At 37.2% G+C, this 16829-nt stretch overlaps 1 protein-coding gene across 6 annotated transcripts in view; it reads right to left on the bottom strand.

Moving 5' to 3' along the window:
• Window positions 1-16829, bottom strand: part of strbp (spermatid perinuclear RNA binding protein) — a 117344-nt gene that overhangs the window by 48347 nt on the left and 52168 nt on the right. For all 6 annotated transcript variants that reach the window (XM_057320599.1, XM_057320602.1, XM_057320603.1 and 3 more), the window contains exon 3: window positions 11891-12019. In XM_057320599.1, coding sequence (XP_057176582.1) covers window positions 11891-11893 — 3 coding nt within the window. In that variant the 5' untranslated portion in view covers window positions 11894-12019. The remainder of the gene's footprint in view (window positions 1-11890; window positions 12020-16829) is intronic.

Here is a 16829-nt window from a genome sequence, read left to right as displayed (position 1 = left end):
AAAGTGAGTCAATTGATCTATGCAAGAAACTGAACGCTATAATCACATCTTCGGGTGAATTCCGATCGCATTCATGTGCCCCACACGCACTTATAGGGCAGATGCTTTGTATAGTGCGAGTTCTGGGGGAGATGAACAGCTGTTTTTTCGTAAATATAGCCATTATTCATAATGAATGCAGTAATAAAAACAACACCGTTTTCCCCTTATCTGAGACAACCGTTCACGTTGTGTACCCTTCCTACAGTTAGCCTACTTTCAAGGGCACAAAACGCGTTTTAGAACGCAACCTATCGCGTGCGCAAACCGATTGCCTGTGGCCGTGCAATGCATTGCTGATTATAACGTTGTAAATAACAAAGTTTCTTGGACTGACCGATCAAATCACTTTATAAGACGTAAATCATTATGAGCCGAGGGAATTACTTTCGTATTGAATGTAGCAGCGTTTTGGACTTTTAAAGATGTGGCGTCTCAGGAGGACGTGCATTTTTTAAAGCACTTATTTGAAATGTTAAGGCCACCAGTTGACTAGCCCTGTGCTATGGGATTGACAGTTTAAATGTTCACGGTAATTACTTTTTTGTAAAAAAAAAAAAAAAGTTCAACATTGAATGGTCCTAAGTGTGTCATGCGTTGTTTTAAATAAATATAAAGGAAATTTGTTAATACGAGTTTAAGAAAATCATGTTTGTGAGAATCACCCAGACAGTATACAACATTTATAAACTTCCCTCTACAAAAATAACAGTATTTATTAGATAAACTCCCCTACATTTTAGAAGTTACTGCATAGTAAATTCTTCATGATTTAGACAATTACAGATTTTCATTTACAATATAGTCATAACACATTTTGACAAGCACATAACTTGTGTGTTGTTACATTTGCTCCATCCTGCAGTGATTCCCGACTGACTGAAGCTCTGCGGGAACTTAAAGCTTTGAAACAGCTGTTTCTGCCTTCAATAATTCATCAACATCACTTAATGTGAATTAATCTTTCCTGACATGATTTGCTTCTAATGAGGATGCATGTAAATGTTAATTACCAAGATAATGCAAACAGAGGGTAACTCATCGAGTACACGGTCCAATTTTTCTAGAACACAATTAAATAGATGCTTGTAATTTTTGTAAATTCAAATATTTTCTTCTATTACAACTTAATATACACAGACATCTGTGAGTACTTCATGCAAAGGGAGGATTAGGTCTGTTGTGATATCATAACTTTGCTTTGTTAGTTTGACACAACCACAAACGTACTGTAAATGCTGCATTGACCGCTAAAACATATGCCAAAGATGCCTCAAAACTGGGGACGGCATAACTTCAAAGAACATTTACGTTGAGAAACATGTACATTTCCAAATAGTTCCATAAAAAGCTATTTCTTGTCAGAAAATACTTTTTTGTCGTAAAGAATTTTGAAAGCAGTTAAATCAGTTTAGATGCCCAACCAGCCTAAAACAGCAACATGCCCTCAACCAATGGGTGTGGGCTTGAGGTGGGACTATTTGTTTGGGCGACCAATGAGTGTGCATTTTGAAAACCTAAATAAAAATGGTCATTGTTATGCAAATCTGTTGGCATGAAAGACCATTTATAACAGTTAAATCTATCATCGACCAGCATTTTGAAATAATGTAGAATGGGACTTGATTTATGCACTGGACTTGACTTGAGCAAGATTTCTACATTTTTTACTTAAGTGACATTTTTTTAAATATCTCTTCAACCTTGCTTTGTGTTTCACAATTCGTGACAGTAAAGAAACACTATAAAATAAAGAAAAAATGTGAAGGACAACCTGGTGGCTGTTTTCTATGCCATTAGTGAATGGGGACACAAAACCATCATCCTTTTCTAAAGCCTTCAATTGACAAACGGACTGAAGCAGTCAATATCTGTACATATTTACATAGTAGGGATGTAACAATTCACACAGCTCGCGATGCGTGAATACGATGCGCGAAACTGATCTCACGATACCATTTATTTTTATAAAACGAGTTAAGACAAATAAGAAATGAACAACTGCCTTTGTATTATTTCTCAAATGCTTCACATTTCTTTGCAAAATAAAAATATATGTTATGTCAAATAACAAAACTAAACTGCAATTTCAAAACAAATTCCAAATCAAATAAAAAAGGAATAATACAAAAGTCTCTTTGATATAAAAAAACATGTTGTGCTTTTCTTGGATTTTTTTCACATTTAAGAAAGATCAGCATAATCACGTTTAAGCTTGCCGCAAACACAGCGGCCCCTGCTGTTCAAAACATGAATTGCGATTCATTTAACAGTTTTTCGAGTCAGTCATTTTAAACCGAATCATTTAAATGAATCTGTTGATCTGGTTCACAAGGCTTTTATCATAATTTCATGGTGCTTTAGCATCCTTTTTGAAATCTGAAAGCTTCAAATACATTTGTCCTTTTTTAGGACATTTTCTCTTTCTTGTGTTTTATTGAAGTCAAACTAGTGTTACAACTTCCATGATGAAACTTTTATTTAAGGGTGAATAGTTCCTTTTAGGAATAGTCTCCGCTGTGCCAACTGCAAAGGCTGGTGTGCCACACGGCACAGAATGACTCCCAGAATGAGATAAAAAGTAGGCGTGTACTGCCACCAAATCTTCCTGTCAATCCATTCCTCATCCTCAAAGGACTGAATTTCAATCATATCAGCCCTATTCAACACGAGATCTATTCCTTAATCCTATCATTTCCATTCCGTTAGCCTTCCTGTTTCATTTCTATATTCCATAGCAGACTCGCTCAATAGGGTATCAAAGCCATATCATCCCGCTGCAGTCCCAGGAGGGGTTTGACCTTTCAAGGAATATAGACATAAAAACGACATCATCTATGTGTCTTCTGAATGACGGCTGTTATGTAACCAGCGAGGAAAGAAAAACAAGATGTTTGCAACCTTTATTGAAGTTGATGAATTAGCGTGTGGTGTGCGGTTTACGCTTCGACACAACCATACAAACGACGAACATGTGCAAAATAAAATGACCACCCGTGTTAGCATGGGTCAGGGTGTGGTCTTTCTGGGCATCTGCAGATGTAGGTGGTTGAGTAATGAAGATGCTTATTTGTGAATAAGAGTGGTCTTGGTGGCATCAGGCCAGTATTTAACAGGCAGTGTGCAGAGTTTATGAGGCGCTCCTAATAGCTGCTTGCCAGCAGCCGTAAAACATACTGGGAAGTGTAAAAGAGTGTAAAATAGCTGAGGAGGAGCGGAGAGCAGTGCATCTTAATTTCACTTCATACCAGAGAGAGAGAGAGAGAGAGAGAGAGAGAACTGCCAAAACAACTGCCGCAATAAATTAAACAGTGGTTCAAGCCTGCTACATTCCAGAAAACAATGAAAAATCGTTTCCCTAAATCCACAAAAAGCACAAACATCACTGGTGTTGGGATTAATGTTAGAAACAAAAGAGTTAACACCAACAGCCCCCTTCAGTATTTTCCACTGCAAGTCTCCAGTTTTCTTTATCAATGGTGGTTTGTAAAGAAACAATCTTAACTCAAAACTTAGAAGATCGTTTGTTGATTTGTAATAGTGAAAATCAATTAAAATACGAGATTTGACCAGATTAAAAAACAAAAATACAACATCATCACCAGTTTTTCCTTCCACCTTATTTTTCCTGCTCATGTATATAGCCAGTTTGGCTTGACCCAAGATAAAATTTAACAGCTGACTGGTAAAAATTTTACTCTGCACAAACTTAAAACCAAAAATGAAAATCAACATTGTAAAAGTCTCATTAAAAGAGAAAAAAATGCATTCTAAAACTTCAAACAAAGACCTCAATCTTTCGCATTCTTTAAAAGCATGAAAAACTGTTTCTCTTCTAAAACAAAATGGACACTCTTCACTAACACCTGAATTAATAACTGAAATAAAAGCATTTACTCCAATTGCACAGTGCAGTACCTTCCATTGTAAGTCCCCAGCCTTTTTGGATAACGGTGGCTTATACAGAGTCCTCCACTCAGGTTTTACACACTCCACAATGTTAAAAAATTTACGCCACGGCGTATCAGTTCTACCATTTAAAACCTTTTTATTAAAAGCCTTAACACAAACTTTATAAAAGTGTTTTCCAGTGGCAGAATAAAAACTGGGACACACAGACTCTTCCTCATTCAATAAAAAACCATAACAGTCATCCAACCTAGGGGAAAAAGCAGATATAGGAAAATCATCCATAGTAATATCATTATAAATATCTCTTTGATAGTCCATCAATAAAGCTTTTTCTTCATGGTACAATAATGATTTCCATTGTCTCATCATCAGTTCAACTGTTCGTATAGATTTGACTTTCAAAATGAAAGCCACTTGTTCAATTTTATCAAAGTCTATTCCAGCCACATGAATTAGATGTCCGAGTGTAACAATGTGCGCTTTTCGTAAGACAAAGTCCAGACCATGAAAGGTATGATTAATATCCCTTGAAATGTCAAACCGAGCTCCGTTGATTAAAGGTTCCTCCAAAAGCCATCGAAGGGAAGAGATTGTTCGATCTCTCTTGAAATCTAATAAACTCCATACCTTAAAAAGGTTCCGATAAAATACTGGCAGTCCATTCAGATTCACTTTAAGAGGGTCCATGAGAAAAAGGGCTTTGTCCAAACCTAGTTCTTCAGTTTTGTTCAGAATAGAGCAAGATACAGCTCTCCATCCATCTTTTAAAGATCCAAACAGAAACCGTTGTAGAAACTGTAACCTAAACGCACCAATTCTACTTTTCACATTAACAAGACCATGTCCACCTTCTTCTTTTGTTAAAAATATCACACTTTGTGGAACCCAGTGTAATTTGCACCAGAAAAAATCCACTACAATCCCCTGAATCTCTTCTACAAGTTGGGCAGGGGGATCCAGGCAAGCAAACCTGTGCCAAAGACAGGAAGCAACCAAATTGTTTACAATTAATGTTTTTCCTTTATATGAGAGTTTTGGCAATAACCATCTCCACTTGTCAAGTCTTCCTTTCACTTTATCTACCATCCCATCCCAATTTCTTTTAACAAACATTTCATCCCCTAAAAACACTCCCAAGTATTTAAAACCTTCTAATTTCCAATTCAATCCATCAGGTAAATTTGGTTTTCCTTTCGCCCAACTACCCATTAAAACTGCTTCACTTTTTTCCCAATTTATTCTCGCCGAGGATAAAACATTAAAATCCTCTAAAATTTTCATTAGGATTTGTACATCATTTTGTTCACTAATAAAAACAACCACATCATCAGCATATGCAGACAGATACAAATTATTTTCACAATTGGGTATATTTAAACCACATATGTTTTCCCTTATTTTACGCAAGAGGGGTTCAATTGCTAGTGCATATAGCATTCCAGACAGGGAACAACCCTGCCTAACACCCCTACACAACTTGAAAGGACTGCATAAGCCACCGTTTATCTTCAGTACACTTTCGACATCACCATAGAGAACTTTCACTTTCTTAATAAAATCATGTGAGAAACCAAAAGCTTCTAAAGTTTTCCACAAAAATGAATGTTCTACCCTATCGAAAGCCTTTTCTTGATCTAGGGAAATAATCCCTATATTCAAATTTAACAATTTGGAGACATCAAACAGGTCCCTAATAAGGGTCACATTATCAAAAATTGATCTTCCAGGGATACAATAAGTTTGATCGGGATGTACAACCTGGTTTATTTCTTTAGACAATCTACTTGCCAACACTTTCGAAAGTAATTTATAATCAGAACAGAGTAATGAGACGGGGCGCCAATTTTTAATTTCTAAAAGGTCTCCTTTTTTAGGGAGAAGAGTAATGACTGCCCTTCGACTACTCATTGGCAGTAGACCTACATTCAGGCTTTCATTTAACACTTGCAATAAATCTTCACCTATTTCAGACCAAAAAAATTTATAAAATTCAATTGGCAGTCCATCAATCCCCGGAGCTTTCCCGGATTCCATGTCTTTAAGGGCTATATGTAATTCTCCAAGACTTAAATTACTCGAAAGTACTATATTAGCACTTTTCGACAGTTGGGGTAGATTTTTAAAGAAAACACTTTCTCCATCACATTCTGCTTATAAATCACTTTTATATAGATCTTCATAGAAAGTACAAGCTCTGATTCGTATATCTGCATTATTCAACAAAATCTTCCCGTCCACAGAGCGCAAAGCATGTAAAAAACGCTTTTGACCATTCTTCTTCTCTAAGCTAAAAAAATACTTAGATGGTGTATCCATCTGTTCTAGGTTTGAAAAACGAGAGCGAACCAACGCACCTTGTGCTTTCAAACCAAGTAGATCTTCTAATTGAGATTTTTTGTTTGAGATCAACTCTGTATATCTTTGATTGTTTGCTGATTCAGCCAAAGACTGTAATTTAATAATCTCAGTCTCCAAATCTTTCATACAGTTATTTAACTCATTGGTGATGTTTCTAGTGTACTGTTGACAGAGTTGTTTTATCTGGGCTTTACCAAAATCCCACCACTGTTGTATATCTTGGAAGGTACTTTTTGACTTTTTAAAATCTTTCCAAAAAAAAATAAAAACATCCTTAAAATCTTTGTTACACAGCAGACTTGTATTAAAATGCCAATATGCACTTTGGGGTTTAACTTGGTTTAAGAAAAAAGAAACCAAAACCATTTGGTGATCAGAAAAACAAACTGGTAGAATAATACAATTTTTAAAAATACTCAACTGGTGTTTAAAACCATAAAAACGATCCAATCTAGCTTGAGACACAACATTATCACGAGTGTGAGCCCATGTGTATTGTCTTTGATCACTATGAAACTGTCTCCAAATATCTTGTAACTCGTTAACCTGTATCAGTTTAGCAAGACATATTCGAGAAGGCATGTGAGGTTCCATATGATTTCTATCTATATTACTTTCTGTGCAGTTAAAATCTCCTCCAAGAAATAAATAATCTTCCGTACAACAATTTTTCAGCGTAGAATTAAGAATCTCTAAAAAACGAATCCTTTCAATGGCTGAAGTCGGAGCATAAACACAAATAAAAACAAAAACAAAGTCTTCAAAAACTGCTTTTACTTTCAAAAGTCTTCCACCTATGATCTCTTCAACACTATAAGAAATAGGGCAGAAACTTCTAGAAAATAGAATCGCCACACCTCCACTAAGTGAGGTGTTGTGACTAAGAATAGAAACACCATCCCATTCTTGCATCCAGTCGACCGCAATCTTCACATCACTATGTGTTTCTTGGACAAAAATAACATCTATTCTTTTTTGTTTGACAATTTCAAATAGTTTAGCTCTCTTTTTAATATTCCTTGCACCGTTAACATTCAATGATGCGATACGTACTTCAGCCATCGAAAAAAATAAAATAAAAATATCACCAGTCTATAATCCATAAATTATAGAATTAATATTTTTCACTGTTTTCATTCAAATCAACACTGAGTTTACGAACAATTTTCTTCAGGCGATACATCTCTTTGTTCACAAAACGACCTTCAGCCATAAACTCCTTTGTGTTCTCCACAAACTTTCCTATATCAGGAAAATACTTATCAACTAAGACTCCTCTCTTGTTTTTTGTTAATTTGAGAAACATTTTGATATCATCAACACCATAGTCATGACTTGAAATCTCGCTTTGAGACAGGGTAGTACTTGAGTCAGAAAACTCACTGTCGCTGTCTGAACTCGTCTGATCAGCAAGAACATCTACTTCAAACTTCTTTAACTGTCCGTGAACTCGACTTTTATCTGCCTTTTTCCTTTTCAATGGCACTTTGAACAAAATTTGCCCTAAACTCTTTTCGCCAGACAAAACATCTCTCTCTCGAATCGCCACATTGTCAATTACAAAACTGGTTTTATCGCTTGACTCACCTCTGTCATCCTCATTCGAAACGTTTTGACTTTCCTCCTCCACTGAAACCAAAGGTTCCATTTCAGACTCCGCACATTGGACTTCGCCAAGTTCGTTTGCTTGTACCGCTGCAGGCTCCATTCCGATTGAGGCTTCTCCAGCCTCATCGCTTATCGAAGCCGCAGGAACTATGAGATTGTTAGCTTCGCCTTCCTCGACAGCTGTACGATTTTCTTCCGCCATCTTATTCGGACAAGCACGGACCAGATGTCCTACTTTCCCACAGCCGAAGCATTTAATTTTTTCCGTGGTGACAAAAACCACATAATCATAGTCATCCACACGGAAATTCAGCGCGAGATCTAAGTCAGAATCATTATTCACAATCATGTACACCGAACGTCTGAAAGAAACAACATGTTTCAGAAGAGGAGAAGCTCGACCGATTGGGATTTTTTTAATCGAGGAGACTAATTTACCATAGCGAGTCAGCGCCTGTGTTAAAACATCATCACTTATAAACGGTGGAATATTCGAAAGAGTGACCCTTTTTGACGGTACGGAAAGTGGTAGGACAGAAATAAATACACCATCAAGCACAATGCCTTTCTGAACTACTTCATTTGCTTTCTCGATCGTGTTCAGAAAGATTACAATGGCACTGTTCATTCTAGAAGCCGACAGAATATTTTCATGACCGACTACTTCTCCAACAGCCAGACAACAGCTCTCAACATTCACATTCGACGCCACTTTCACGCCATGACGACGCGTGAGTGAGCTCAAAGCATGCGCTCTCGGAGCCGCCATGCCCCACGCTCACGCGGGAAAAACCCCCCTCCAAACAACCAACACCTAGATCAAAACACCCCAAACAAAAATATATATATATATATATAAATATAAATAAACAACCAAAAATCTACAAAATAAACCAGTAAACCAAAGCAAATAAATGAACAACAAAAAAAGAGCTACGAGCCACACGCTCACACCACCCTCAGCCGCTCCGCTCACTCCCAGCATGCACCAGAGAGAGAGAGAGAGAGAGAGAGAGAGAGAGAGAGAGAGAGAGAGAGAGAGAGAGAAAGTTGCACTACATAATACACTTTATTTTATTTTATTACTATAATTATCTTTCTTTTGTTTGTTACATATTGCACTATTTGTACGCAGCCCGCTGCAAATGCTTTGGCAATACGAATGTACATTTTGTCAGCCAATAAGCACCTTACATTGAAATTGAAATTGAGAGAGAGAGAGAGAGAGAGAGAGAGAGAGAGAGAGAGAGAGAGAGAGAGAGAGAGAGAGAGAGAGAGAGAGAGAGAGAGAGAGAGAGCCTTTAAATCAACCTGACTGTCCCCCAAGATGAACGGCATTCGAAGTAAAAAAGTAAAAAAGCATATGACAATCAGAAATAAAAGCCTCTGTGATCATACGTAGCAGTTTGCTAAAGATGCGCCCGCTGATCTGAAGATGACGACAAAAGGAATGAGTCTTTCTTAAATATCACCTGTTTTTTTGTGCAATTTCCTTTAAAGAATCCGTAATATGAGTTGGGTACAGGATCCCTTCCTTTATCATTTTTAAAAGAGTAAGGAGCGAGAGAGAGAGAGAGAGAGCGAGCGAGCGAGAGATAGAGAGTAATCAAGAAACAGAGTTTCATCAATCCACTGGTTTAACAAATAGTGCACTAGAGACACACATATCACACGAAATGATCTCAATCGAGTATAGAGTAAGACGGACACATACGCACACCCACAATCATCTACAGTAAAAACAGTCACAGCAGGAAACGTTTCAATTATACATTGCTAGCAGTATCAGGAAACCTGATCATTTTGGGAAGCCAACAATGTTTTGGCATGAGGTCATTTAATTACGTGGTGTATTTATGGCCTCTGCGTGCCTGTCAGATGTATTAGATAACCCTTTGAGAGGCTCTGGCATGTTGTGTTATCGCTCAGTGTGTGTTTGAGGTCAGTGTTTGGTATTAAATTGATTACGCACCCCTAATTAAAATGTCTTCCAGTCGACAATCATCTGAAGACCTCTAAGACTTCTTATTATGGCAGTGACTTGAGCTGACCACAAACAGCTGTTGACTGACGCAAGACTTCACCATGACTGTGTGTTTGTGGTAAGACTGACACAAACAGACTATGTGTAAGCAGTTTACGACGTTCAAACTGTGTAAACCTTAAACGGCCCTAGGACAGAGACATGTGGACCACCGCCATAAAAATGTTTACTACACAGATTTCTGGGATAATTTGTGATTGGTCAATCATGGCACTGAAATTTAACTTTTTTGTTTATTGGCTTGTCAACATATTCACTCTTGTATTACTCCAGTGTGCCTTTCTCTGCATATCAGTGCAAGTTACAGTAGATAATAACCTAAAAAATCAAAACTGTGAGCATAAACTTTTTGATCAAAAACACTTGATGCATTGTACTTACTGCATTGTACTGCAGCTGAATGTCATGTAGCATATTGAAAAAGTAACTTAGATTGATTGCAGATTAATAAGATATACATTCATAGAGGAATATTGCCGTAGTGTGTCGTGTTTCTAGGCTGATTGTTTTCTGCGTTGTAATGGACTCTTATGCTTATCAGAAGCTTTAAGTTAATCTACAGGTAAGATAATACTCTCAAATCAATATTTTATGTGCGTGTACTTATTAATTTATTTGCTAAGTACTCATAACATAAATGGGATAGTGTATAGTCAGCTAGTCACAGGCGAAATAAACCCCTACATTTTGATGATAAAGAACTGGCTGACTACATTATCCCTAACATATACACACTATAATGCTGACAAAAACGCAAATGCAAATCAATATCTGCTTTTACTGACATGACATAATTAGAGCTGTCAGCTACAGTAAGTGTATTGGCACAATGTAGCATTTTCAAATTAAATTCATAGTGTGAATGCCTGACACCGTGAAACTTCAATAGTGGGTTCAATACGTTTTTAGCTCTATTTACAGTATGTTGTTCTCTAAAAAAGAAGAAAAATAAGGCAAAAACGAAGGTCGATTATATACTAGATGGATGAACTTCTGGTTATTCCTGACTAATTTAGTTCCTGCATTAATATTTTTCTTTATACAAAAAACATGTTCTTGTGTCTTGTGTGTCATATGAAAGTTGTTATCTTTGCTTATAACACGAGTGGAAATATTGCTTTTTAACTGTGTGTTTTCAATCATTTACCACATTACCCCATTTTCTTCCATGGTAAGCGCCTTACTGTCGAAATCATTTTCTATAGTAATCAATATAACCCCACAAATAGAAATGAAAGCTTAACTTGTATTGAACCAGTTTGATTCCTTTAAGCCAGAAATACGACAACACAAAGTAAATAATTTCCAGACTGCCGTTCATTGCATAATGCAAGACTACGTACCATTTTCATGTTTTTGACAAACCAATTCTTTAGTTGCTAGCATAGCAGTCAGATTGTGTGTGTGTGTTGTGCATGTACAGTATCTGAGGGCTCTGACACTTTAACCACCGTCTGACAGGAAGTCGAGCGAAACTGGCACGGTAACCTTAAGGATACAGATGCAGAAAACGAAGACAAGGAAGCGCGTCCATGCATGCGATCGCATGTGCGTATTCAAGGTCACCCCGGCTGCGGCAGAGAGACCGGGTTAGCATTAGAGCTCACGCTAGCGGGACGCTCATTACGCAGAGTTATTTATGAACCTCTCCGCCCACCCTCAGACTTTAATAATTCAAACAGCACAGCACTGCTCTCCCATGAGACCTCGCTCCCCCAAGCCGGAGGTGAGGGCCATTTATCAAACGCTGATCTCCTCCCCTCTTTTCTCTCTTTCACTGTAAGCTTCCGTCACATTTCGTCTATCGCATCTTGGCATGATGTAGATAAGAGCGGTTTAGACAGAAACACGTGTAAGTGAGATACATGTATATTTGACATTGGTCTTTGACACGCAGACAACTGTATTAAACAGAGGTTTTTGGTTTACCATGGCGGCTGGAGGGATGCTAGTCACGGTGACTCCGTGAACGTGTGTGTGGAGACGGGGGTCTTTGGACGCCCTCTCCTCATGCGCTCGCCTCTCTGCCCCCTCCGCTGCGCCTTACTGCACCAAAACCTGAAAGACAAACAATAAAAACATTAATCACACTATTCCGTATTTTCTTATTTTCTTGTTAGCAACAACATGAGTGTCTTAGGGCACAAGCTATTACGACTTTATAATGACAAATAGGATAAAAATCAACAGGACTAAATGTGCAGCATCACAATCGCACACCCACATCCCTCAGGAGAGATCAATGTCTCTTTGTTTGAAAATGAGCAATGCAGTGTATAGACGTTATACATATTTCATGATCTGGGTGCTGCCAGACAAATAAGACAAGTCTTATTGTTTAGCTTTTCTTACCAAGACAGGTATGTTTGCATGTATATGTATTTTAAGATAAGACTGTTTAAGATGAACATAAAAAATATAAAACACACGCTGTTACCGGAGGGTAACATTTGTGTATATTTTTACCTCACTTAATCTCTTATCTAGTCAAATGTCTTCCCTGCGTCAATGCAATATCCCCGGAACATAATTTCATTTTCTGGATTACGGCTTTTAGAGCTGAACAGCTGCAACCACCAAAAAAAAAAACATTGACATGACATCAGTATTTAACTGAACCTAAGGCTGGACGATATGGCCAAAATTGATATTGAAAAACATTCATGCATTTCAGTCAATACGATATAATTCCGCTACGCTATAAACAATATTAGAATTACAAATTATCTGTCAGACTCCTATAACCGAGCACATTACTCCCACATTACAACACCTGCATTGGCCTGCACTGTTTGCTGTACGGTGTCCTTGAGTGTCAGTAAGGCGCCTATAAATAAGATGTAGTAGTAGTAGTATTACAAAAAGTAAAATGTAAGATAGAAGTTGAGAGAGCCCTCTGATATGAACTATAAAATGCTGATCAAAATCATTCGAGATGCCAGCAGTGTGCAACGCTACATATGATTATTAGAATAAAATATTTTTGTATAGGACTGTGCCCTTGCCTTGTGTAAGTTTCAAATATTAGAATCATGTTTACCAATAAAATTGAGAATAACGTTTCTAAATGTGCTTCAAAGCATAATTCCATAACTTCAAATGTGCTTTAAAGCATGGGCGTATCTTCAAAGCTCTACAGGCGCACAGGCCTCCCATTACTTGACACTTTTTTCTTTTGACATATTCTTCTAAATTAATCAGTTTCAATTATTAACGTCCACTGAATTTTATGTATGATTGTATTTCCAGTTTTTTTTTGCAAAACTTTATACAAGATCTGCCATGCTTGACTGGCAAGAGACCGGAATCGGCCGGTTTTTTGTATGATCGGCCGGACCGGTGACCGGCCGGTCAGTCTCACGTCTCGCCGATTCCAAGCCGATCTTCTGTTGCCCGTGATGCGGGCAAGAACGTCACAGCCGTCAGTACACTCAAAGCCGCAAGTAAACATGTAAACATGCGTGCGCAGACCCTGTCTTTAACGGCTCGCTTATACTCGCATGTGTGTCCACCGTAGCTCTGCTCGAGTCTCTGCTGACTGAGCGCATCTCTCATATCCGCTGACTGCACGCGCGTGCACACGCAACATGTACTGTACAGACAAAAAGGTGCACTGTAGTTCATCTCTCGCTGCTCCGTCTACATGGGGTATGTATGCTAATAGTGATGCTATTAGCATCATGCTAAACTCTGACACATGCTAAACTCATGTTGAAGTTGTTCACTCTGTGTAAAACAAACGTTAATTGACTGACTAATTAACTGATTGCTTGTCTTACGTTAAAACTGTGGTAATTTCAGGTAAAATGACATTCAGCACGACTTCTACTTGTTTTTAAAAATCCAAAATATAAAAAAATAAATAAATCAACCAATATATGTGATATATATCTGATTGAGTTCTTTACTAACACAAAAAACTGCAAATACATATACATCTTCAGAGTAGAATTCACTCATATGATTTTAAACTTTTTTTATTGAAGTTGCAGCAAAAATCAACCCACTTCTTTTAATCCTACAGACACAAGATAAAGACAAGTTATTTTACATTTCAGAAAAAATGAAATAAAGCAATGTTAGTTTCATAAACAGAAACAGACAAGAATAAAGTTGAAGTATTTTATTGTTATCTTAAGACTTTTGTGAGATGAGCACAAAAATGAAAAAGGTAAATTAAGTGACATGTTTAGTTATATTTTATTATTTGTACTTCTTTTCAGTCACAGAGTTCTTCAATTTAAGAGTTGTTTGGGAAAGAGAAGATTCTGTAATTTAATGCAGCTTGGAGAACTGCATTTAGGGAAATTTGGGGAAATTGTAATGTTCAATCATTACAATAATAATAATAATAAATTCAATGAAAATAAAAAAAATGTGTATTGAAGAAAAGTTAATATGGTTTTATATACAGTATACTGTCAATTATAGTTTGTTAATAGAAAATCGGTATCGACAAAAATCGGAATCGGCAGGTTTCACTTGTAAAAAAATCGGAATCGGCAAAGAAAATTGCAATCGGTGCATCTCTAGTTTTCATTCGTTTCAGTGTCTTTCAAGAGCCCTACAGTGTGCTTCAGTTAGCTATAAAAAACTACGAAATTTGCCATTCTGTCCTTGAAATTGACATTGAGAACTGTTTAAACTTATTTTCCGAAAGCAAGCATTAGTAAGTTGCAGATCCGTTTTGTAAATTAATATACGGACAAAAATGATCAATATTAAACTTAGCCTGTGTTTACACTTGAATTCTCTTTCGAAGCTGTTTTACATTATAATCCTATGGAGTAAACAGTGTTTTCAAAAACGTCCTGAGCGCTTTTTTAAACGCCAGCTCCGGCGTCTTTTTCTGCAGCTCAGTGTGTCTTTTGAGGTTGAAAAAAGTTCAACATTTCTAGAAAAAAACGCCCACGTCAATCTCCTTTTCCCCAGCTAACCAATGACAGAGACCTGTCGTTTCCATAACAACATGTGAGGAACGTGATTGGTCGAGAAGGTTCCAGCTCGAAAAAATAAAATGGCGGCCGAAACGCCCATTGGAGCATAGTTTTGTATAAATGTAAGTTTAATTTTCACTTTCAACAACTTCTGATTGCATTTCTAGCGAGAAATTAGTATTGTAGTTTTTAAATATGTGATTAGTTATTGCAAAGACGCTCTCTGTTTGTAATTCAAATAGACTTCCGTTACGCTTCCTATCTGTTTCTCTGTGCTGCCTTCGTGCACAGAAGCTGACGACGAAGTCTTGGCGTTCGGCTGCTGTTTGTAACCAAACGCTGACAGCGTTTTTTTTTAAGTTAAGTGTGAACACGGGCTTAAACTAGAGATTTATACTGGGGCAAGATGGAGTGGCGCTCCATAACACCAGTAGCCACTGCCGCGTTGCAGAGCGAGGGATCAGACCCAGATGTGTAATGTATATTGAAATATCAAAAATGTGTTTAAAAACCATATCATCGTTATCAAAATTAATTCTATCGCGATAGTTATTGTTATTGAATTATTGTCCAGCCCTAGCTGAACCACAAAACTCAATAAGTTTTAAAGAACTATTTTACATTGTTTAACACTCTGGATTTTTCTAGTTTACATAGAGCCAAAAGTCATATCCTACTTGAAAAATTGCCGTCTTCGCCTTTTATCAAAATATATTATGAATATATATTGATCTTGCATAGGTGTGCTAAAGAGTGTAAACTAAAGATCAGCTTTGCTTGGCAAAAAGTGACAACACATGTGCAAAGCTTATTGAGTCAAGCCCCTGAATATGACAACAAGCGAGGATCAACAATTATCTCCAAGATAAGATCATCACAATTTTTCAGCATTTTTGCTAGTCTTTTTTGGCATATTTCAATAAAGCCCATATTACTTCAAACATCTGTAGTATACATTTTTTGCCCAATAATTTTGTTTGATAAATATCTCAAACGTTTAGTGTTGTGTCCATTTCATCCCATACACCTCATATTTTGATGGTTAAATCGAACCTGAAAGGGTACTGAAAATACGCCCAACCCCTATTATTTTTGGCCTCTACTATATTTCCCCCATTTATCTACATAATTTATGCATCTCAGCATGATAAAATTTGACAGTAAATTTCGCCTCATGCCCAATTCACCCAATAATTTATATTCCAGACAAAAAAAGTTTGTCAGATTAAACACAGTTTATCTTCTTACCCCCTTTATGCACAAATCTATAGTTCTTATAAGACAGAACAACTGATACCTTATCCCAACACAGCTGTCAACAGAGCAATTACGGCTGAACGCTGCCCTGCAGATCTGCTGTAATAATGTTCAGTGGTGTGTGTCCAAACAGAGATGTTCACAGTCTGTTGGCTGACGTCCTCCTGTCACTCCCTTGTTATCAGAGCAGCAAAACGCCGTCACAATCTGCTGAAGTCGCAGCGTGCACAAAGCGTTTCAGAGAGATCATTACTCCCAACAGAATGATCTGGATGACATCTATTTAAACAACACCTAATAGAAACTCACAGAAGGGCACAGAATGAGTTACGACAGCATCAAATATAACCCTCATCTCTACTACACTACTAAATCAAGTACAATAAAAGGCACTAATCAGATTTTTTATTTTCTACAGAAAATGTCACATCGCTTGCAGAAAACACTATGAAATGATATAATGGAGCCAGACTCAAACTCAGACTTCCTGCATCAGCACCAAGACACCTGCTTGAGCATCAATAAAAGACTTCCTTAACTTGCTTACAATATATTAATGTCTAACCACAATGAAATTATAAAAAAAGTTCTTACGTTAGCGCATGTCGAAGTATTTGAAAGGATTTGTACATAACCTCACTGAGGTTAAAGTCAGCGGGAGGTTATTGATTAGC

Source organism: Triplophysa rosa, linkage group LG22, assembly GCF_024868665.1.
Source record: "Triplophysa rosa linkage group LG22, Trosa_1v2, whole genome shotgun sequence".
NCBI classification, from domain to species: Eukaryota; Metazoa; Chordata; class Actinopteri; order Cypriniformes; family Nemacheilidae; genus Triplophysa; species Triplophysa rosa.
Note: the sequence above shows the minus strand (reverse complement) of the source record. Positions and strands in the feature narration are given on the sequence as shown.